We start from the raw sequence: 24,597 nt of genomic DNA on the forward strand, positions 1-24,597 counted from the left end.
TAAACGCGAAATGCGAGCGCCTGTCCGAAAAGCGCATTAACGCCGCATGCCACCGTGTGGTTATCACGAACGTGTCAAACAGGGCGGCGTCGAAGTAAACGTCCGATGTTTGCACCGAAAGCGCGGCTTCAGAATCGTACAAGCGCCCGGGATTTGTTGGGCCAACCATGCCAGTCATAGATTTATGCAAACAATGGCTCGCTCTAAAACTACCCTTTAATCAGAAGTGTAAACACGGCTGGGCTCAGAGTGCTTGCTCGAATGAGGGCCAGAGATGAACAGGAATAAAAATGTTCTAATGCGGTGCTTTGCGAAAAAAAAAAAAAAAAAAAAAAGCTAACGCCAGAAAACCAGCGACACTTATAAGCGCTTCAGTGCGGCACGAAAAGCTGCCTAAAAACACGCCGAGATTTTCAAAAACATGTCCGTTCCACGTGTTGTTTAATAATTTAGGGCCGAAATGCCTCCATCTTTTCTCTGTATGGTTCGTCTCTTTTTTTGCGGGAAAACGAAAACTCCGGAATGGTAAAAAAAAAAGAGAATATTTCGCGCTCCGGACAGAAGCCCAGCCCACAATGTTCCCAAAACGCTTCCGACGCTCTAACAATTTAGTTGCGATCCCCTCCATCTTATTGTGTACTAATGCGCATCCATGTGTTTCCTGCGTTCAGGGGTGGTGGCCACAGAACGATCACGCGGTCGCGCGCGCACGCACATAAATGCTCGCTCCCTCTTCCTCTATCTGCTCTCTGTTTCCTTCTTAGAGCGTTTTGCGTTGGGAGCTCAATATTTCACTGGTAATAAACATCGCTGAGAAAGGACATGAGCAACCCAACATACTTTATTTATGTACAAGTTAAATGCATTCAGTTAACTGATTTCTAGGAAGTTTATATAGTTATACAGGGATGCGTATACATATAGATAGTTCACTTACGTTCCCCCATGTGGACAACAGCTCGGAGGGGCCCTTTCAGAAAACAAAAACAAACCCGCACGGGCGAAATGCTTTTTTTTTTTCCAAAACACAGCGCTGTGTCTGTGCGCGTTCCTTTCTTCGCGTTCCGTTTTTCGCGTTGTTTCTTCGTTCATAATGAATCAACTCGGAGAAGCATCGTTTTAACAAAAGCGATAACTGGGAAGACCGGCATCACCACAAGCAAGGGTGAAGCGAGTAACGGGTTATAGACCTGCTTGATGTTCGTGAACAACCTGGAGGAAAAGTGCAGGCAAAGCTGCACGCCTTCCCCTCCAAAATGTCCAGTTCCTCAGTAACGGCACCGGTATTTTGATGTCAGTTCATACAGGCGTTAACGCTTCTGCGATTACAAGACGTCGATGTGTGATGTCCTCAGAAACGACGAACGAAACCACGGACCCCATGCGGTCGGCTATATATGAAAACACCATCGCATTGATGATGCCGTCGTATGAATAGTCGTAACCAAAACGGTGCGGGCAATTATAGAACCGAAAAGCACTCATCTGGAAAATATGGTTACGCGTACCTCGAAACACGAGGTGCGGCCATAAAAAATGAACTTAAATAAGCGGTTATTTTGGAATAAGCAAGGGCTGCCTGCAATTTTTCGTCTAGAAACATGCCCTCATCGCTCCTTGGTCTCAAGTATACCCCGTCTTAGTAAAACACACATACTATTACTAATGCGATCCTAACGCAACGACTAAGTAAGTGACAGATATTCCTGAGGCAACTTGTCACGGCGGGCCACTGTCATAACAGTCACAGCGAGAGCAAAGTTGCCCCCTATAGCCACGGTAGGTGGGGATGAATTTGCATGTATGTTGTCAGGCGCATGTATGGCGATGTGTACGGGCCACCTCGTCTGCCACATTTTTGGTGCGGAGTACCTTAGGACCGCACAATGTCCGTCCGCGTCCGTGCGCATAGCATTTACAATCGCAAAAATCACACAGGCAGCAGCAGGATTCGAGCCTGAGTCTGGTAGACCAGACAGAGTTGATGTCAGTTGTCTTACCCATTGGGCTACGACCGTGAGTTGGCACCCGAGAGTCAAACGGCTTACTCCCTCGCCTGTAACGGTGCGGAGTACCTTAGGACCTCCCAGTGTCCGTCCGCGTCCATCCGTGCGCACACCACCATCAAGCGAAAATCAAGCGAAGTTCGAATTGAGCCGTGAGTTGCAGTTTCCTTTAGGGAATGATCAAGGTGCAACTCACGGCTCAAATCGGATGACGGTCGGGGCGCAGATCGGATGTCACTCGGGGCGCAACTTGGATGTCATTTCGAGTCCCCGTACTCCGCACCCTCGCCATCATCCACGGAGTGGAGATGCTGCCATTTTTTTCCCACTAACCCTTTCCCCCCTGATATTCCCGATTTGTGGTGAAGCTGAGCCGCCCCAGCCGAGAATCTACGGGCCGCGCGGTAGTCCCTGTCGGCTGCCCGCATCGAAACACTCTGTGTACCTCCGCCAAGACCGCCACCGTCGGAGCACCGTGAAGCACCCACTTCCTCCGAGGACTCATAATGACGCCGATGCACTGACTTGAGTTGCTAAATAAGGTCTGCTCTCTCTCTCTTTCTCTCTGTGCACGGTGTGAACGTGGTTGGTCAGCGGAGTCGAACGAGTGAAAGGAACAAAATGCGATTGATCGGGGCGCCGTTAAAACGAGTGCAAATAACAAAACACAAGTGTTTGTAACTTGCGATTTAGCGTATTTTTTAAATTAAACAGCCCGATAAAGCTTGGAAGGTGTAAAATTTTATCCCAGCGCACAAACATGGGGCCTTACGTTACATGGTAGCCGTGCGATGCTGTTCGAATGGTTTGGGAGCGGCGGGCTCATGCTATTTGCGTTCAAACTGCGGCTGACAGTTATCCATGGTACGCGCCGAAATCAAACTTTCCACCGCTTTGTAGACTTCTGTGCAGTCCAATGTCATATAATTTGTTTCGGGATAAGCCTGATAAAGCCCCAGCTACAGCTGTTTCCTGTTACGAATCCACAACAGAGCCGAATTCTGAATTTGTTTACAGCTCCACCATGCTAACTGTCAGAAGTAAATTAAACTCAGCGTAATAATACACTCGTCTTAGCGGCAAATTATAGTACGTTTTTTTTTCAATATTTTTGCCACATTAGACTAAAAAATACAGAGCATTTCCGAGAAAGCTGGTTTTGCCGGAAAGCGTATTTTGTCCACAGTCGAGGGACACGACCGAGCTATTAAGAGGAATCGGTATGCAGCTTTAGCTTTAGATTTATTCAAAGCCTTAATCATTTCAAGTTTGGCCTTGAGCAGCATAGCTAAGAAAAAACAAAAAACGAATGCCTAACGCTGTCATGACAGCATTCAGCCCCGGTCACAGCCGATTGCGCAGCGAACAGCGAACTGCGGACATATAAAATGTTGACAAAAAAAAAAAAAAAGGCAATTGCCTGTCCACACACAAAATATACCGAGAGATACGCCACGACCGAAAAAAAACAAGAAACAGAAAAACCCCTTCCATGAAATACACGTGATAAAGAATTGGTCATTCGAACGGTGGGGTGAAAGTACAATCATGATCATTGCTGTTTAGTAAAAGAATAAGGTGATTACACCATACCGAAAACCTTCGCCGTGAAAAGTCTTAATTTTCTCTCTCATCGAAACCTCTGGCTGCAGACATGGCCACAAGACTACGCCTGTGGCCTCTCTTTGAGAGCGTAGGTGCCCAGAGAGAATGCTACCGACGTGGGCGGCTCGTTTCAGCTAGAGCAACGAGGGCGCCAGTTAAAATATGCAGTATCCCAGGTATCGACTAGTTACTTTCAGGGAACTCATTAAAGCGGCTTTCACGACGAGCCTTACACAAGAAAAAAACGAGCAAGGTAAGCAGGCGGCAGTGCTCGATGGTTTATCCACAGCCTACGCAATCTCCTATAGGCGAAGCGAGGCCGCCAGGATGTTTTTCACGATAAATAGGCTATTGAGCTTCGGTATAGAAAATACTTGGAATGCCCACGTGCAATGGGGTTGCGATTTTCAACATGGACGTTCAGTGAAAACAAGAATGACGAGAAAAAAATAGGGAATTATTACGTCAGTTCTAAAAGCACGATAACAAAAATGACGAGAGACAAAAAGGCCATTTACGTCAGTTCTAAAAGTACGCGACAAATGTGTTACAATGCTTTGTAGCCCACCCACGAGGAATGTTTCCGCGCGTATGAGAGGCGGCTGCAGTAAATGAAATGTGGGCGCACGCGCGACTTACACACGTATAGAGTAGGTGGGGTCTTGTTAACTCAATGAATATCGTAAAAGAGTTGTGCGCGACGCTGGGGGCGTAATCAGATGACAGAATATGGTTGAAATATTTTCTTGCTTCTGAATATGATACGGCATATAGCAACACAAAATGAAAAAAATTGATAACACGAACAAAAAAGTTCCATTTGTCTCCCAGCCTTTAGCAACCAGATAACCAAAGACTACAAAAAACAAATGTTGCACAGTGATATTTATTGTTTGTTCCTGACCACTGCATGAACCAAAACTGCGACACAAAGCGAGTTTGTGTCTTCAAATAATCCTGTTATATGAACAGAAAACCAACGCACTGGCAGAAATTTCACCGCATCTGGCAGTCGTACATTTAACCAAACGTGTGGTTTCGTTTACGCTTTTCGCCGAACGCGAAACCCAAAAGAAGCCTATCCGCTACTGTAGTTCTCAACTCCGACAGCTCCACAGCGCACCAAAAAGGCCAGGACAGCGAAGCAAGCTTCGATATTCTCAACCCAAGATTAAATTCTCCAAAAGCCCCACCGTCGTATAACCGGCGGCGGCTGAGCTCTGCTTACGGAGGCGGCAATATCATCAGAGAAATAAAGGCGCTCTGTCTTACGAATAAAGCGAGGCCTTTCAGCAATCAGAAACCTGGCTGGGCAGCGAGCTTATTTCTGGCATCTATAGGATAAAAGAGCTTTTACAGATAACCTCCTTGAGCTACCAACTTGTACAGAGACAGTGAAGTACAGCCGGTAAAAGGCTTGTCTATAACACAGCGTTCGTACTCTTAGCCCTATCCTCCCCCGCCGGATTGGGATTTGAATAAAACTACTGCGAAATTCTGAAGTCTTAGACCTTCGCTTTTGCCTCCGACATGTTTGGAACGAGTATGTTTCGGCAGTTTTCGGATGTAGCTGGTTGAAGTGGAAATCGCTGTTATAGACAAGCGTTTTACCGGCTGTACACGCGCCTTCGAACAGCGGTTCGCATACAAGGCACTCGACCACAGCCCCCCTTTCAGCCGCAGTGTCCTAGTTGCGTCACGTACGTTGTTTATTTATGCACTGTGCGATATTTCTAATACCTGTTACGTGCGCCAGGGACGTAAGGATGAAAAGTAGGGCATGAAGAGGTTACCGGATCAGACAATTCTGAGACAGGGAGTAGACTGACTCAGGTGACACGCAACAGCAAAGATCGGAAATCTAGAGATGTCTTCGCTTGGCAGTGGGGCTTATTAGTTTACTGCTTGTGATGACCTCTATCGGGGTGTTTTATTTTCCGAACCTGGTGTTGCCGCGACCTCGACTGTAGCGATGTCCATACGACTGCGCCCAGGCAGTTGCTTTCGCTCTGTGACACGGTTTTCTAATACGGCACCGGAATGCGATCGTACGAAACTTTGCTTAAAGGGACGGACCACCGAATTTTGTCGCGTATGTGTTCCCTAGTTCATATGAAAGCCAACGTTTTATATAGCCCGGTAACCACTAGCAATTTATAAACAAATTGGCGGAAATTATTTTAATTTGGCACCAGACTTGAATCTGAAGGGTGGCGGTTCGTAGGGTAGAAACTTGACACTACAATATGTGTCCCGGTCACGTGACCTCCAAACCTAGCAGCTACTGTAACTGCTGAAACGTTTATTCACTTATTGAAAACCATTTAGCACAAGTATTTGTATCAGTTTAAGTTGCATATGTATTTTGAAACATTATTTTGAAAAAGTTTTAGGACAGGCCACCCGCCGCCGCTGGGTTGCTCTCAGTGTGGCTAACTGAGCCTCCATGCCCAGAATCAACAGCAGCGTCCAGTAAACAGACCCAAGTGAAGGAGTTTTGACGATTCTGCCTGAGTCAGGGACGTTTCCTCTGCCGAAATATGCAATTGCAGATTCCACATACGCCAACGGCAGCTTAAAAATAAAAAAAAAGGACGCGCCCAGGGAGAATCGAACTGACGACCTCCACAACGTGAAGCCAGATTCTACCTATCGTCCATCCCAACATATGGCGCCTTCGTGTAAGATATAGTGAATTTAAAAAACGCATAAAAATAAGAAAGCCTGCAATTCACACTTTTTTTTAGCTGGGGACAAGTTTTTTAAATATCGCTTTTCATCTCGCATACAGAGAAAAGTATGTTGCCGCGCTACTGTATGTCATAATTGCCAGCATTATTTTTGGGGGGACACACACGTACGGCTCGTAAATCTAAAAATTGCGATTTGTAAAGTCCCAGGGCGTTATCAGCGAAACTGTTTCTCGTTAAGGTGCTTTAAGGGATGCCCTTTCATTTGTGATAGAGAACATATACTCGACAAAAATCGATTGTCTGAACCTTTAACACGGTCTGCCTAAGAGTATAAAAGTAGCCACCCGAAGCATCGCAATAACTCTCATAATGACATTGTTCAACCGTGACACTTTGGCTATTGATAGCCGCCTATCATGCGCTACCTCTGTGAGCAGAGTCCTAAATTGTTGCAACAAAAAAAAAAAAAAGAAAAGAAAAGGAAACTGCGCATTAAACGAGGAGGGCGAAGCGTGGCATCATCAACGAGCCGAAGCACGAGAAGCTAGTGGTTGCCATGCTCACGATAACCGCCACTAAGCCCACGTTCTCCAAATGAACTTTGAGCAGAAAAGTTGGGACGTTAAAATACACAGAGCACAAGGAGATGCGCTGGACATGACGGGTGCTTAGCCACTCTTGCCGTCACTTTCTTTCCATGTGCTTTTAGCGTCCCACTTTTCGTAGACTAGCGCATACCAACTAGTCCTAGTGCATACCAACTAGTCCTACCAACTAGTCCATCGTTAAACCTACGGGAAGCACTGGCAGCCACCGAAGCATCACATCGCGGCAAGGCAGAGAGAGATGGGGGAGCTCGGCTAAGAGCACACGTGGCACAGTGGCTACCTTGAGCAGCCTTCCGTCGGCGATGGGCGCGCGTGGCGGGGCGGGCTTTCGGACGAAGGAGAGGAAAAGGTGCTTGACCAGGTCCCGGGGCGTGTCCATCTCCAGGTACGTGTCCATGAAGGCCTGGAAGCCCTCCAGGTCGATGTCCTGCGCGCAACAGGGAATATAGGGAGGGAGAGATTTCAGGGCCACGGATGGACGGCACTGGGGCGAGCAAACGAGCACTCGGACATCTGGACGGGGGCGTTTGTAAGAGAGTACGCTAAGTAAAGTTGCAGTAAACGAGGCTGAAGAGCCGCGAGACGCGAGCGAGATAAAAAAAATCTGTGGTTGATTCCTCTGTCATAGGAACCAGTAAATCACGAAAGTGAAATGTGCAGCGAAATTTCCAGCTGAGCATGATTTGCGGGTCGGCGGCTGTCTTGTGGGTGTGCTTGGTGAGTGACGTCCTGCTGGCAGGTCGCTCCGGCAAAGGTGTACTGGCGTCATTTCTGTGACAGATATGACGTCAGTGAAATCTTGGGGATCGCGGCATAAAACACTTTCGTGTTAAAATATAAAATCCGAAAACGCGCAACCTTAAGTATAACGTACTCTTTAGTACTAAATGTTGTTTCCCCGCAAGAAGACCCTGTGTGCAGGGGTGCACCCTTTACAGGCCGCTTGCTTCGTTGTACAGGCGTCCCTTCCGCGATGGATATGGCGTCAGCGGAATCTCCGTGTATCCGGGAATAAAACACTGTCATGTTAAAACCGGATACGGGACGTGTGTATGAGTGTGAGAGAGAGAGAGCATAAGCAGGCAGTGAGAAATTATACGGTGCTTGGCCGCCGCAATGCAAAAAATCATGGTTCGAAGTATGGCTGGGTTCACGCAACACACTAATCTTCGGACTGGCGTAGTACTGGTAAATTAACTAGATTTTAGCGCGAAGGTTAGGAAGCGCTTCAATTGAAGGCATAAACGATCCTCTGGCGCGGTACAAAGCGGCACTCATTTGCACCCGTAAACGACCATTAGGGCTGGATGCATTGCGTGGGTGATCGGTAAGGAATTCCTTGAACGTGGCGGGGCTTTGTGCGGTTGAATCCCGCGCATTAAACGTAATCAGCAAAATGTGGAGAGTGTCCGCTCCAGACGGGGTACAGTCACCTCTGATTCTCACGGCCTCCCATTAGGACTCAGAGTGGAATGAGCAGCGCTAATTCCGCTACCGACATGAGACAGAGACGCGCGTGCCGATGCACTCACTAACACAAAATAAAAGCAGTTCTTATTGTGGAATACTGGTGCATTACGCATGACACGCAAATAAATTCAATACCACAAAAAATTACCAGACGCGCAGGAGATAACGTGCAGGGAACAACTACAAGGAGATTAATAGCCCGACGTGGGTAGAGAGCGAAAGAAGTTTGACGAGCACACCCTTTTTTAACACGAAAGTGTTTTGTTCTGGGATACACAAACATTTGAGTGACGTCATATCCGTCACGGAAATGACTCCAGTACAATGAAGCAAGCGGTCTGTAAAGGGTGCACCCCTGCACAGAGAGTATTCTGGCGGGGAAGCAACCTTAAGAACTATAGTGCACGTTATACTTAGAGCTGTTCGTTTTCGGGTATTATATTTTAACACGAAAGTGCTTTATGCCGGGATACACCAAGATTTCACTGACGTCATATCCGTCACGGAAATGACGCCAGTACACCTTTGCCGAAGCGACCCGTCAGCAGGACGTTGCTCGCCAAGCACATCCACAAGACAGCCGTTGACCCGCAAATCATGCTCAGCTGCAGATATCGCTGCACATTTCACTTTCGTGTTTTACCGATTCCTAACACAAAGGAATCAACCCCAATTTTTTTCTAAATACAATAATCCCTTCTAAAAGCTCGACAACACCGCTTAGAAAGAAAAAAAAACCTGTTCTCAGATTATAAATTTTGAATTTAATGAATATAGAAAGTTGAGTATTTCAATGACGTCAATTCCTTTCTTTGTTCGTCGGCTGTTTATAGGACGGAATGACGAACGAGAAAGGACGACGCCAGATAACGATAACATGGCATGCACTGCGGTACCCATGAGGCAACCAACGTCAAATTGTCTTTTCATGCGGAACCTTCGGGGTCGATAGGCAGCACCAATGGGGCTAGAAAAGCAAAATGGCAGAACCTGTATACATCAAGAGCTCACATATACGGCCCTAGCGAGCTGAACGGAACTCATAAAACAAATTCCCGCGATGTGAGCGGTGCTGCCCTACCGTTGCGAAATAGTATTCCGGGACGGGCGCTGGCGGAACGGGTGCTCGCAGCGATAACAAATGGAGCGATCCCACGAAACGAGGCAATTCTTCCGGCGCGCTTCAAGAGTGTCGCCGTTGACCAATGGGCCCCGGCGGCCGCGATCTTTGGCTCCGTTTAGGCGATGGAGGAGCAGCAGTAACGCGTAAGGCAACGAATGAAGTGAGGAAGCGTATGTTTGTTCGCGTGTCATCAAGTCGGGTAGACGGTTAAGAAAGGCAGGAAGCAGGATCTACGTCGTGATCTGCGGATGCGAAAACATAGAAACTAATGTATATATCAGGGCGTGTATGTGCGAATAACTGCGTGCAGTATAACGAAAATAAATGTTTTCATGCCACCGTGAACCTTATTCCCAAGTTTCCATTGTCTTTGAAGAGGAATACACGCACCTGCGGACAGACAGAATTTAGTGGCTCGATTTGGATTTTGTAAAACGTACTTACTACATTAAACAACGCGCAGCGCTGAGATGCTTGCGTAACTTGAACTGTATACTGTAAACATCTCTTACTGCTGATTCCGATATTTTACCTACACTCGCGACCCGCCGCGGTGGCTCAGTGGCTAAGGCGTTGCGCTGCTGAGCACGAGGTCGCGGGTTCGATTCCCGGCCGCGGCGGCCGCTTTTCTGATGGAGGCGAAAAGCAAAAACGCCCGTGTGTACGAGATCTCGGCGCACGTTAAAGATCCCCAGGTGGTCAAAATTAATCCGGAGCCCTCCACTACGGCGCGCCTCATCGCCTGCGTTGCGTCGGCGCGTTAAACCCGACAATCAAATCAATTAATTTACCTACACTCGCACCGCAATGGCAAATGCAGAATCAAAAGCGACGTGAACGGACACCGTTCTCACTCGAGCTTGCGTTATCGCGCAACGCAGGCCATCCGTTAGTATAGGTGTGCGTTCGTGATAAGTGGCGAAAAGTAAAAGTCACAAAGCAATCGCTTCCGGCGGTACGGGCGGCTTGTCGACGTGTTTCCGGGCAAGGCTGTACCACGGTACGGGCGGAAAACGAACAAGGCCGAAGGAAAGACGCTTCGGCCCAGGAAGATGAATGGTGCGGAACGGCGAAGGTGCTCACTGGGCGATGCGGCGTCTGCTGATCTAAGCGCATGAGAGCTTCGAGGGAGCTGACAAGAGCTTACGCGTTTTGTAGACTTCCTGCATCATGGCTTGGCTCTACGCGTCCGGCGGCGCTCGAACCGAAATGTTGCACCAAACCAGCACCCGGAGAACAATTAACGGAGCGAGCGCAACGGTCCATGTAATACAGAAGCTACGTGGTTGGCCTGCCGGTGAAGTTTTGCTCCCATTCAGTTTTGTGCTTTAGTGGACAACATAGGCGAAGCAAACTTTAATTTGGGCAGGCCAACACCTGGTTAGACCGTTTATGCTCATGGCTAACTGCAAATAAACTGAACGTAATACAAAATACATGCTTTTCAAATCAAAAGGAACACAAACACCGATTGGATTACATCTGCAATTTCAGGGTGCCCAAATACAACACACATCAACAATTAGATTTCTGGATGTTGTATTTCACGAAAATCTATCATGGTCACCACATATTGATGCACTTAGAGTAGATATTTCCCGAGCCGTAGGAATATTAAATAAGCTGAGGTATTATTTCCCGCCAAGTTTAAAACGCGTTATATATCATGCTCTTATACACTCCCGATTGAATTACTGTTCATTAGTGTGGTCAACCGCAACCAAAACAAGTTTGGATCTCCTACAGGCACTTCAAAATCGAGCTTTGCGTGCAATAGGAAATATTCAACTCAATGAAGACATTACTCCGTACTACACCGAATATAAAATCCTTGACGTCCGCAAAACACTGACGTATAAATTTTTCATTGAAATATTGCGACAATACAGCTCGGACAGCCTGTCTCTACTCAAATACCAAATAAAAGCATGCCCATATGAGTTGCGAAAAAAATTATTAACCAAGCCAAGATCCAGAACAAACTATGGTGACCAAAAACTGTCTCACAAAATGCCCCATGTGTTGAACGAACATCCGGTGATATTGGAAGTCTTAATTTCAGGAACAACGCCGTCACAATACAAGAAATTTATTAAACAGCTACTCTTTTCTATTGTATAGGTATGAAGGTATCATTGTAACTATAAGCGAAACTATTTTGTAACACCACGCGCTGCTCACGATGTTTTGAATTTGTTTCTGTTCTTGCATTTTGCATTTTACTTTGTTTCTTCTGTACCCCAAATTATAAACAGCTTGGTACAAAAATTGAAACCCCATCCAGTTGTATCCAGTTGTATGAGTGTATGCTAGTGTCTTCTTTTCCTTGCAAATTTTGCTTGTAAATTTTTTTCTTGTACTTTTTATTTTTGTCTTGTACTTTTTATTTGTTTTGTCATACCGTTTGCGGCTGAGGGTGGCGTGGCCTTCGTCAGGCAACTGGTTTGTCTCTAGCCATGTCCCCCAAGGCAATGTTTTGCAATATTGTCTTGAATAAACTTGAACTTGAACTTGAACTTGAATATGCGAAGCATATTTTGAAATCCTTGGAAGGTTTCCCTCTCGATGAAGTTTCGGCGTCACTGTTTGAAGCTGTTTTTAGCTCCCAGAGTGCCGTATACCGCTGGGAAAATTATTTTGTGCTATAGCAAAGAGCATGAATGGGAAGTGTGTACATGCAAGATCTTTACAAACTAGTAGCACTGCTGGCTACAGTCGATGCCCTTTGGCAGTATTCTACGTGCCCACGCATCCTCATTCTCTTTAGCGGAGTACGCCTCGGCGTAAGCTGCAGCTTGTGGAAATAAACGCCATATATCATGCAACGCTGTTTTGCAAAACGAGGCTAACGATAACTTACGGATAATGACTTCAAGCAATTATTAATTCTAAGCTTCGCCTCCCCTCAGCAAATTTTGGAGGAATCTCTGATTGTTTAGGGGGGAAAGTGTTTTTTTTTCTGGCGTTATAGTCCAGCACTCGTGGGCAACGAGCAAAATAACCTGTTCGGTGTAACCTGAGTTGGCCTAAAACAAAAAGAAGGGCTAGAAGTAATTCTGTGTGCCTGTACGCAGCGAAAGAAGTTCAGATCTGAGCGTACTGACGTACGTAGGAAGCGTGCTTTCGAGCCAAATGGTACAATAAATAATGAAGGCAAAGTATTGCTAATAACTCCCCCACCGTATTTAATTTATCTTTCCCAGAAAGAGGAAAACTGGCGCTAAAACTACAAGCTCCCTAAAATCTAAACACGGCGAAAATAGAGACTTATTTACGAAGTTGTTCACTCAGAAAAAAAAGCTGCCTTTTTTCACTGCGCTCAACTGCTCAGACATTAAGCTTTACGCCTGCAGGAACAACCGATCCTCTTTACCCCAGAAGGAAAGAACAGCGCAGGAAAGGCAGGGAGGTTAAGCTTGACGTTGGCTTCACCACCATTTAAAATCAGCGTAAAATAGAAAACTCTGGCCATCGTATTCGAATGGCTGGAAGGGTGACGTAAAAAATTACGCCCACCTCCCCTCGCGGGAACCCTGGTGTGATGCGACGCTGAAGGGGGTTCCATTGTGCGTTTCCGTTGGGTCGATTACTCGGATTGCGTGAGCAATCGTCGGGTAATGCGAGAGAGAGAGAGAGAGAGAGAGAGAGAGAGAGAGAGAGAGAGAGAGAGAGAGAGAGAGAGAGAGAGAGAGAGAGAGAGCAAGCGTGGCGCGGACGACCGTCGACTGAGAGACCGGCCGGATCGCAGCGCGCTGCCGAGTGCAGCGCACTCGGGCGCGCAGCGGAGTGCAGCGCGCCCGAAAAAGAGGAGACCGCGGAGAGAGAGGGCGCTGCACATGCGCACAGCGCGCTTGCGCCGCGCGCAGTTGTTGGGAGAGAGTGTTCGCTATCGGTGCTATCGGAGAGAGCAGAGGAGGCGAGCGGAGGAGAGCCGCAGCTGTGCGGACGCGGACGACAACGACGCAGGATGGACAGGGCCGCCGGCAAGAGATGCTCCTCTCAGCGTCGCATCTAAAAGATGGGAGGTGGTTTGACTCTGCCAACGCTGGTGGTATGCTGCGCGAAAAGAGAGTGAATTCCTGCCTACAAAGTGTAATCCAATACACCACCACGAATATATACAACCTGTAAGTATGTGGCCCCAGAGTCGTTCATTGAAGGACTCTGGTAACCCTTTTCTAGGCTTCAGAGAACGCAAACAGGGTTCAGAGCGTACGCTTACGGCATTCGCGTGGTGGACCTTCCAGTGCTCGCGTTCTGATTAATTACTAATTATCTAATTATGTAATTACAACCAATCAATCAATCAATCAATCAATCAATTAATAAATCAATCAGTCAATTTTTTCACCAAGTATGAGTCGAATAGAGTGGCTTCACCGCTTATTACGTTAGAATGCCTGCAGTTTTTGGGCGCCGCTGTTGTGACATCACGCATATACTTCACAGACTCCACATAGTAACTTATGAAGTCACGAGGAGCAGCAGGTCCACACGCGCTACACATACAACCTGTAAATGACACCCGGCAGGCCTGAGAACATGTGATCATGGTTCACACTACCAAACAGTGTGACGAGGGCAGGAAAATAAATTTAGAAGGACAGAAAACTATCGGGAAGTGAGTGTAAAAGTTGGGAACCTGGGTGACACAATCACAACTTCACGTTAAAGCACGATCACACAATACTGGAAACTGTCTGTTGTGCCGCGTTAGTCAAAACATTTACACCATCTTCCCGCGAGGGGAACCATGGGGTAGATGCGACGCATCGGGGGTTTCCGTTGCGTTTCCGTTATGTTAGCGTGTCCATTGTTGTCGTGTGTCCATATTTTACGCAGCATGTTCACCCCCGATACGTCGCATCTACCCCATGGTTCCCCTCGCGGGAAGATGGCGTAAATTTGTTTTACGGTTGCGCCGACCACCGCGATAGCAGGCCTGTTAGTCTCCATTCAAATCATCGGTGGTCATCGGAGGATGTCATCGGCGGAGCGCGCCGGAACGACTGAGCGGAGCGGCTCAGTTACCGCGTTGATATGCAGCGGAATGAGAGAGAGCAGCGCATAGCAGCCCATGCCCATGTGTTAATCGAGCGCAAGCTGCGCGCTAACCCGCACCCACGCACAGCTGGCATGACGACGGAGCGAGCGCCGGCGAGCGCTAACACGCAGACGGTGCTACGGTGAGAGCGGCGCTAGCGCGCAGCTGGCGCGGAGAGGAGAATGGGGGAGGGATGCGGACTACGCTGGACGACGCCGGAGGGACAAGGCGAGTGAAAGAGATACGTCGAATCTCAAATAAACTTCAAACAGCGTGCGCATAAAAGAAATCCGATCACAGGTTTCATTATATTTACGTAGTCATTATTGCGAAAACTTCATGGCACACCCAATGAGATGAAAAAGTGCATCAGTCTGCTAGTAGCGTCTGAGTGGCAGTGTTGGAAGTATGGAATCACTGCTTTTTCATGGTTAAGGAGAAATACTTCTTTTTTTTTGTGTTCCATAGTGTAGTATAGAGATCGTTTTCATTTTACAGCAGTGGTTTGGTTCTCCTTATTTTTTTATTTTTGCAATGAACAAAGCTTTTGTCCAAAAGTGCGATTACGTTCCTTCGCTGTTTTTCCCGTTCGCACCCAACAAAACACAAAGCCCACAGTTTTAAGTTGCTTGATCAGGGTGATAGCATTGTTTGTGAACTTCCGCACGAGTCCCTGATGGATGTTGACGCCTTCAGTGTTTTGCTCATCACTTCGCTGATCTTCGGGAGAAGGTAACGCGAACTACCCAACTCAAAATACACAAGTGCGAAATAAACTGCTATCTCTACCGCCAATCGCCCTGGAAAGAAAGTTGCCCAATCCATCACACTGTTGTGGTGCTCGCATGCGGAATGTAATGAACCGATCCTGGTGCAGTTTACGCACTATGGTTAATGAAGCGCAAACACTTAACAAGCGACCTCAGGCAAGGCATAATAAATTGCAGAAATTACACCGCACCGTATACAGGGTGATCCAAATTAAGTTGACAGGATTTTTTTTAAAATTAGGCGCTTAGATTTACGTGAAGACCACCTCTACAGTGAGGTTTCGCTCCCAGGAGGACCCAGAATTAGGAGGTAGTTATTGATGTCGGTGGCTTAATTAACTAAAATTGAATAATTAACCTTTTAGTGGCTGCAGTAAGCAGGGATGTTTAGATTGAAAAGTTGGACGCAATCGTGTATCGACGCAGTTTTATTTCGCAGAATTTTTCTAGAGTATCCGTACCGTAGTCCGAGATATCTAACTTCGAAGTTTAATTGCCGTTCGCATGTTTACGCATGCTAGACACTGAAGACTGGCGCATAGCTCCTCCCTTTTGTTCTGCGTTTCGATAGCGGTTCCGAGTACTGCAGATTGCGATAACGCCAGCTAAGACTGAAAGAATGCCAGTTATCACTTTTTTCCTATGCCTCCACCCCGTTGTCGAAGCAAACACCGTACTTAGCAGGCACTTTGCGACGGCCCTCACTGTCTTGCATGCGTAATCATGCGAACGGTCATTAAACTTCGCAGCTCGGTATCTCGGAGTACGCATGCGCTATAAGAATTCTGCCAAATAAAACTACGTAGAAATGATTAAGTTTAACATTTGTACACAAACATGTCTGCTTACTGCAGCCACTAAAAAGGTAATTAGTTAATTTTAGTTAATTAAGCCACCGACATCAATCGTTCCCACATTATTTTGTGTTCCCCTGGGTGCAAAACCTCACTGTAGAGGTGGTCTTCTAACTTTGATCACCCTGTATATTTAACGGCGACAAGTAAACGTGAAGCTCACCCTAAAAATGAAAGGATTAAGGTAAATGGACCAGATTCGTTTTCATTTTTTTATGTTTCTGTGCCTATGCCACGACACTAGAAGAAGAGTACGGACAGCACTTACTCCTTCGGCGTTGTATTTGGATAGGGCTCCATTTTCCTTGAATTCCTCAAGCACGTCTGGAAGCTTTTTTGATGAATCTGTGTACGGAGCAAAAAGAAATCGATGGAGGTGCACAATTAGTTCGCTGTTCATTAGGCACTGGAGGCCACATTCCGTTCCCATGGACGTAGGTACAAGCCCGGCACTTTATTCGAGATGCAGAACGTTAGTTAAACAGGGTCATAGGATGACCCCCGTATCCTACCCGAAAGATAACAAATCACTCTTATTAACGAAAACAACTCGTAAAATTGGACTTACAAGACATTAAAAAAAAAAAAAATCAGTCAGACCAGCTGAGGCCCGAAACCAGGCCGTCAGCGTCCGAACCCACAACTCCACCTTGAGGCCGCAGTGGCCTAACGGCGGGCTTCCGTTCGTTGTTGCTCAAGAGAATAGCGTAAGTGTACAAACAGAACTTGTACGTGGCTTCAGGTTGCGCAGGAATTTCCCGCCATGTACCCCCAGTGGAACGGCATCTTGCGCAATGTTGACGGTACATAGTGTCACATTTTCAGTGTTTGTAGCGGGATAAACAAACAAAAAGTGTTGTCATAACGAAATTCGATACCCGAAATGGGGTTCCTCCCGTTTTGTCATACGTGTGTTTTCCCCAGCTGCGGTGGTTCACTATGTGTCACCCCTGCTACCGTAGTACATTTAAATACAACCTTGCCACATTTTACAGCGTAAGCTGTTAGTGGGAGACCTGCGCAGACCTTGGCGCAGACCTTGGCGCAAAAAGAAGTCGTTAAAGACATTCGCGAGATTGAATCCGTTTTTGAGTTACAGTTTTTTTTTTTTTTTGAAGTGCTTAAACATGGCTTTGTGGAGGCTCCTCGTTTTAAGCAATTTAGGTTACAGTCTGCGGCTGTTTTGACAAACATTATCAGGTCAACCATTACCCAAAGAAGTTCTTGTTTCTCAATTGTCGACATATATTTGAAGTGGAAAGCAAATGTGATAAACTGCAATAAACAAGTTTTCGCGTGCCACCTCTTGGCTTTCCTGACCTACAGTATACGACCCTATAGAGCAACAGCAAAATTTTTGTTCCGTGTTTTTTTTTCCGAGTACCAAGGGTGACATTTGCAGATATGAATATTGAGAAATAATGAATAATTGTATAATACATCCCTTTTTAAATGATGAATAATTGTATAATACATCCCTTCTCCCCCAAAGGGACCTGTATCAACATTTGTAACAAAAGGGTTTAACAATCTATCTGTGCCTGCCGGGATTCGAGTGGGTATTTTATGGTTACCCTCATGGGAGGCTGAATTTAGGAAGAAAAGCCCCCGTAAATGGACCAGAGATCTCTCGTGGGGAAGATATATGAGCCAATTACCCACTGAAACTTAAGCAGCACCTCTACCGGTGGCTCCAACCAATCCATAAATAGCGCCACAATTTTTGCAGGCCGAGTTTACAGACCGGGAAGCAGCCTCCGTATAGCGTTTATTTTTTATTTTTCGCGTTAATGAATCTCTAACGAACCGCGTACGAAACTGAAGTTGCGGCCGTAGTTAACATAGCGACAATATTGGAGGCCATCACTTCGTCTGCGACACTGAGGAGGAGGACGGGAAGTTCTCTTTGTGGTGCAGGGGGAGGAGGCCGCTTGAAAAGGAACACAGATGGAGGGAGTGAAAGGGACTTCATTTTCTCCTCCCATAAGGTTACCATCCTCTCAAACGTCGAGTGCACTTGGGCTTCCCAAATGACAATTTGGCTGCGCGCTGCTGAACGACGAAACAAAGTGCCCTTGGCCTTCATGTCAATGACGACAGCCGGCGTAAATATTCCGCAAAATTACTTCAAATTCCTCCTTTTTATCACGTGAAAAACAATTTAAATATTTCGTTGTGTTTCAATAGTTCAAAACCGCAATCCGCTCCTCGCACAAGTCCACAAAAGAAACACGGTCGGGACGGCGACTGAACAGCGGCGGTGATGTCTTCAGTGTTATTCGCTGCGCAGTGCAATGCAGAAGCATTATCATTTAGGGAAAATTATCAGAGAGCGTGGAATATAACAGAAAAGGCTGACGCGGGAACACAATTACGTAGCCACAAGAAACCACCTCAGATAACGCCACAGAGAATGGTCGGGCGGCGCTGGCACGTCAGAGCAAGGTTTTTTCTTGCTTTTCCGGGTTGCTTCTTTTTTTGCAAAAATAAATCAACAATACATCTATAATTACTTTTAACATTATTTATTCTGAACGTTGGCAGTTTTCGGATCCCCGCTGAGGAGATAATTCACTCGGCGAGCCAGCCCCCGTAAAGTGTGTTTCGGGAACACACTCGGCCTAAAGTGCGCTCTGTGGAAAGTGTCATTCGCGTTTGCCGTTTAGCTGCGCCCGAATGACATTTTAGCCGAGTGCACTCTGTGGAAGTGCACTTAAATAGGCACATTTGACAGAGGTATTACGCAGGTGAGCCGGGAGCTGTCACCCCGCTACGGAGGTTACAGGCGATAGGAAGGAGTGCAAAAACATGGCACGCGCGTAATAAGTAAACATTCTTGAACTTAAAAAGGCTGATGAAAAAAAAATTCCGCAGAAATTCAGAGAATGATCTACTAATGCGAAGCATTCTTAGGCCGCTTGTCTTAAGTGTGAGTTTTTACAGTGATAGTTCTTGGTTTTTTCCAAATCCAGTCCGAACAATTATCTCCATTTACGCTATTATAACGATTTCAAGTGGAACATTCGCGAAATCTGCGTTATTGTGGAAATGCAGGGAGTTATATGGATTGCCATTTTCAGTAAGATCTTAATATTTTCTTATTTTATAGTTTTCAAAAAATCGTTCCACCAATAACCTCCATTTACGCTGTTATAACGAGTCCATTGGATCTTTCGGAAAATCTGCATTATTGTGGAAATTCAGGGCTTTGCACGGTTAGCCATTTCACGTATTTTTTTATATTTTTCTTATTTTTTAGTGTTTCACAATTTCTTTGTACCAATTATCTAATTTGTGCTAATATAACGAGTGTAGGTCTGACCCGAAAAATCTGCATTATTTTTCTTGAAATGCAGGTCGTTATACAGTTTGCCATTTTTCTTATATTTTCAGAGCTTTGTTATTTATTACTTTTTCAAGATTTCGTTCTACCAATTTTCTCCATTTATCCTAATATAATGACTACAGGTGTTTTCTCGAATCTGCATTATTTGGGAAAATGCAGGGCGTTACACGGTTCGTCATTTCTCGGAATTATTTTATATTGTTCTTAATATTTAGTTTTTCAAAATTTTGTTAGACCAATTATCTCCATTTACGCTATTACAACGATTACAGGTGAAACTTTCGCGATATCTGCATTAATGTGAAAATGCCATGCGTATACGATTTGACATTTTCCGTAATTATTTTATATATTTCTAATACGCGTAGCATTCTTTGCCGAGTACCCCCCCCCCCCCCCCCCCCCCCGGTCAGGAGCGTGTAAGGCCCTGTATTTCCACAAAAATGCGTATTTCGCGAAAGCTCCAAATGTAATCGTTAGAATAACGTAAATGGGGATAATTGGTCAAACAAAATTTCGAAAATCTAAAAAATAACAAAAACAAAAACATTACGGAAAATGTCAAAACGTATACCGCATGGCATTTCCACAATAATGTAGATTTCGCGAAAGTTTCTCCTGTAATCATTATAATTGCGTAAATGGAGATAATTGGTCGAACGAAAATTTTGAAAAAACTTAAAAAATAAGAACAATACAAAAAATCACTCAAAATGGTAAATTGTATAACGCATGCAATTTCCACAAAACTGAATATTTCGCAAAAGTTTCAGCAGTAATCGTTATAATAGCGTAATTGGAGATAATTGGGCGGGCAGAATTTAGAAAAAACAAAAAATTTGGCTGGGAAAAACTCACACTCAAGACAGGCGGTATAAGAATGGCGCGCATTAGTAGATAATTCTCTGAATGTCTGCAGTATTTTTTTTTATTTTTTATTTTTTGGATATTTCGTTCGACCAATTATCTGCATTTACGCTATTATAACGATTACAGGTGGAATTTTTGTGAAATCTGCATTATTGCGTAAATGCAGGGCGTTAAACATTTCTCCAATTACCGCAGTTTTTTGCAGTTTTCTATTTTTTAGTTTTGCAAAATTTAGCGCGACCAGTTATCTTTTTTGCGCTATTATAGCGATTACAGGTGGAACTTCCGCGATATCTGCATTTTTGTGGAAATTCAGGGCGTTACAAGGTCGTGGCTAAAGGGGTACTCGACAAAGAATGCTACACACATTAATAGTTCAACTTACTCCGTGTTACTAAAGAATATTTTTGAACGCTAAGACTGCAGTATGTAATTTGGCAGCGTGATAGGGAAAAAGACAGGCGATTTTGTGTGTGTGTGTGTGTGTGTGTGCCTACCCGACCCGTACGCAAGCGGCTTTGCGAGCCGAACAGGAGCGTCTTGTGTTCCCTCTAAGGAATATATGTGATGTATTCCATCGTGTTCCCTCGTAATATATGTGAGCGGCGTTGTGTTCAAGGGCGGCGTCATAGTCGCCGAAGGTTCCGGGCGGAGAGCCCGCCTCGAAGCACGGCTTTGTTTCAGGTTTCCGCGCGGGTCGAATTTTATCGACCGTTCGAATGTAGAAGCCACAGACACTCTGCGCACATCCTGGCGGGCTATAAATCCGCGCGAGCCCTCGGGGTCCCCTTTTTAGAGCGCCAAGAGCCCCCTGTACAGCCAGCGCCCGAGCCAGGCAGGAAGGAAGGGAGGGGGGAAATGAGGATGCAGGGAATCCGGCGGAGAGCTGGCCGACGCGGACACGACGGGACGGCACAGCGGATGGGACGAGATGAGATGCTCCGGACCTCGCTTCCGTTCGGTGCGAGCCGCTTTCCTGCGTACATTTCGTGGCACAATCGATGTATGGCTGGCCTCTGTCCGCGCCTGCAAGCTAACCATTTTCGCTGCTCGCTCCTCTAAGGGGACAGCGTCGCTTTACCGAACGGAGGAGTCCACCTGCAGGGCGCAGCGTACCCGCCCACCGAGGGGCCCTCATCAGCCGGGGGTGCAGACTCTCATTTAGGGCCGCGCTGCCACACGGAGTCCGAAGTTAAGCCTTGCACGGGTGGGTGGAGTTTGAATGAGATCGAAGAGGGCTCTCACAGTCGGGTCCTCAGAAGGGATCCCAAATTTCCTCAAGGCACAGATCAAGGGGCGTAATAGGCGGCTAACGAAAGCTGTACTGTTGGGGGAGCCGCAGAATGCGTGTACACTTTGCGCGTAGAATAAAACACCATGGAGGACGCAGCAGCGGTGGCGTAGCCAGAAATATTTTTCGGGGCGTGTTATACCCCGACGGTAAAAAAAAATTTGAAAAGATAGCCTGCGCCCAAAGAATATCTCATTTTCGTTTTCTTATCTTACTATCGTTTTCACATGTAAATTTATAGATGAAGTGTGTCAAAAGCATGGGCGCACAAAAGGCCGAAAGAAGGGGTGGATGCGCCGCTATAATAGTTCGGGGGTGGTTTGGCACCGAAACGACAGCCCTGGCTACGACCTTGCGCTACAGCACGTAGCAAGAATATCCGTGCGCTACAGTAACGAAGCTAACTAGTTTGAATCAATGGAATTTGCAACATGATAGTTAGTAGATTATTTCTGATTGTTAAAGGGACACTGAAGTGAATTTGTCAAGCTCCCGTTTTTGCTTGCACTGTGTAGACTGGCTCAAATTAGCACACTTTTCATCGTTTATCCGGTTGACAAATCGGTAATTATTTTACAAAGCGCGAAAGAAGAAAAACTACCATGCGCGGTTTGCGGCGGCCGCACAAACTAAGCTGTGACGATGGGAGGAGGGGGCGCCGTGATTGGACGATGCCCAAGGTTAGCAATCAAACAAGTTTCGGTTTCGGTTTCGGTCTGTAAAACAACATGTTTGACATTCGATGGCGTCGTTGGATGGGCATTCTCAACATCCCAGTTATCGTAGTACCGCGCTTCTGCCATGTTGTCGGCTGTAAAATGCATAAGATAAGCCTCCCAGGATGGCTTGGAATCGTAGCATTCACTATCTGAGGCCTACGCAGTGCATGAACGCCCTCCGCGTCCCCGCAGACGCTCAAATGCATGCGCTTTTTTCCAGATTTGGAGCTTGCCTCGCTCATGCCTGTATCGTAAAAAGCGTGTTCGCACCAGGCCAAGGGTCTGTTGATTCTGGCCTGTGCCCACTGCCCGCAAGCAGTCGGTGCTTATGGCAACAGCACGCCAACGAGAACTCGCTAGCGCGGCAGTGCCAGCCTGCGCGAGTTCTGTGGACTAGTTCGTGGAGCAATGAACGTTGCGGCCCAAAAAAAGGTGAACTCAGTATAGAAAACATCGGCGAAAAACAAAAAAAGTTAACTCATAAAAAAAAAAGCATGTACCCGCGGCGATTCGAACTTGTGACTGGCAAAACATTCGCGGTGACATACCTAGCGCACCAGACGACTAGGCCACAAAGGGCCGCTGGCGGGAATGGAAAATATCAGGTATATAATGTATAACCAGTTTACACTTTTATTTAGTTTTAGTATTTCAAGCAGCTTAGGTGACTATTTGTTGTATTGCGCTCGTGCAGTAAGCGTCCCCCGAGTTTCCACAATAGCTCACGTCTAGCAATAGCATTCCGTAGACGGGAAAGCGTTCGCAGATGCGTAGTCGTGCTGCTGACCGCTCTGCTTGTTCGCCCAGCGCAAAAAAGTGCTTCCCGCACCCTAGTTTTACGCTGTGCGGTAAAAATATCAGTTGATTTTATCTCCTTAGTACATATATATTGACTTCGCTCACTCTTCTCCCCCTTCAAGAGGCCTTATATTTTCCTACTGGCGTACCAGTCAGCGAAGCGTCGCATGTGCGCTTGTGCAGCGCTTGTGTGAAGCGACCTTGACTTGGAGCTAGATACAGTGTACAAACGAACGAAGTAAATAAAGGCGCATTCTTCCATTCCCAAAAGTGTTGTGGCTTAGTTTCAACTGATCGAGCGAATTGCGACGACCCGTTGGCGGCCGGCGGACTAAACGGTGGGCCGACTGACTCGGTCGCGGAAGGTCGGCGAGCCGTGCAGTAGCGCAGCCAATTGTCAGCTCCTCTCCTGCTGACGTCACACGAAAACGCCACAGAAAATGGGCGAGCGTAAAGAGAGGAGGACAGCATTTTGGAATTGATTTTTCTACTAAATAAATTCGCGTAAACGCGCACAGAGTGGTCGAAACAGGGCCCAGGGACTCCGGACTACAGTTTGCGCTCGTAATCCCGCATTGTTTACAAATCACTTCAGTGTCCCTTTAAAGTCACCAGATACGAAACTAAACGCAGCCATTGTGCTAGCAAAGTTGCTCAATATTGATTGCTTGCGTCATGCAAAGACATTAACACCGTATTAAAATAACCTATGAACACGCTAGGGAAATCCTATTTGATGCTATCGCCGATGCAGGGCTGGCACACCCCAAACACACACACACACGCACGCACACACGCACATACACGCACGCACATACACGCACACGTGAAAAGAGCGAAAATTCTGCAGGTACTGCTTAGGCTGACAGAAACTGGGCTACGTTCCAGATACATAAATCAGTTTTTATTGCAATCTTTATGTGATTTTAAAGCTATCCAGAACGCACGACAATAAAGTGTCGTGCATGGTGAGTATTCTCAGCATGGTTTAAAACTTACAACAAAATGTGAATAATATGAGAAAAGAAAAAGTGTAAAAAAACCAGACCCCTGAACATTTCTTTTTATGTCAGGGCGCTTGGCAAAAGAGAAATCAGGCATGCAGACGTGCCCATAAAGGCGGCCGTTTTAGGGCCATTATCTGCGTAGCATGAGGTGAGCCCGGCTATAAATTCCAGGAAAAAGCCCATCAATGGGCGCGCGAGGCGTTGTTGCTTCTAGACGGCAGGACAAAGCACAGGAATTTCGTAAGATACCGCGGTTTCCGAAACAAACGTTTATTACCCACGCTCGATGCAGGTAGCTGCCGCCAAATGGTGATAAACAACAGGTGGGTATAAAATACCAGCAGGAAGTGATTAGGCACAGCAAAGTTTATCGCTCGTGGGCTTCCCTGTGGA

The 24,597-nt window shown here is 46.4% G+C and overlaps 1 protein-coding gene across 6 annotated transcripts in view; it reads right to left on the minus strand.

The window, feature by feature from the left end:
• Positions 1–24,597, minus strand: part of Dgk (diacyl glycerol kinase 1) — a 603,682-nt gene that overhangs the window by 99,776 nt on the left and 479,309 nt on the right. For all 6 annotated transcript variants that reach the window (XM_077706109.1, XM_077706108.1, XM_077706111.1 and 3 more), the window contains 2 exons: positions 16,442–16,518; positions 7,193–7,339 (listed from right to left, as the gene is read on the minus strand). In XM_077706109.1, the coding sequence (XP_077562235.1) occupies positions 7,193–7,339; positions 16,442–16,518 (224 nt within the window). The remainder of the gene's footprint in view (positions 1–7,192; positions 7,340–16,441; positions 16,519–24,597) is intronic.

Source organism: Haemaphysalis longicornis, unplaced genomic scaffold, assembly GCF_048455015.1.
Source record: "Haemaphysalis longicornis isolate Haplotype H1 unplaced genomic scaffold, Haemaphysalis longicornis Haplotype H1 scaffold_4, whole genome shotgun sequence".
In the NCBI taxonomy this organism is placed as follows: Eukaryota; Metazoa; Arthropoda; class Arachnida; order Ixodida; family Ixodidae; genus Haemaphysalis; species Haemaphysalis longicornis.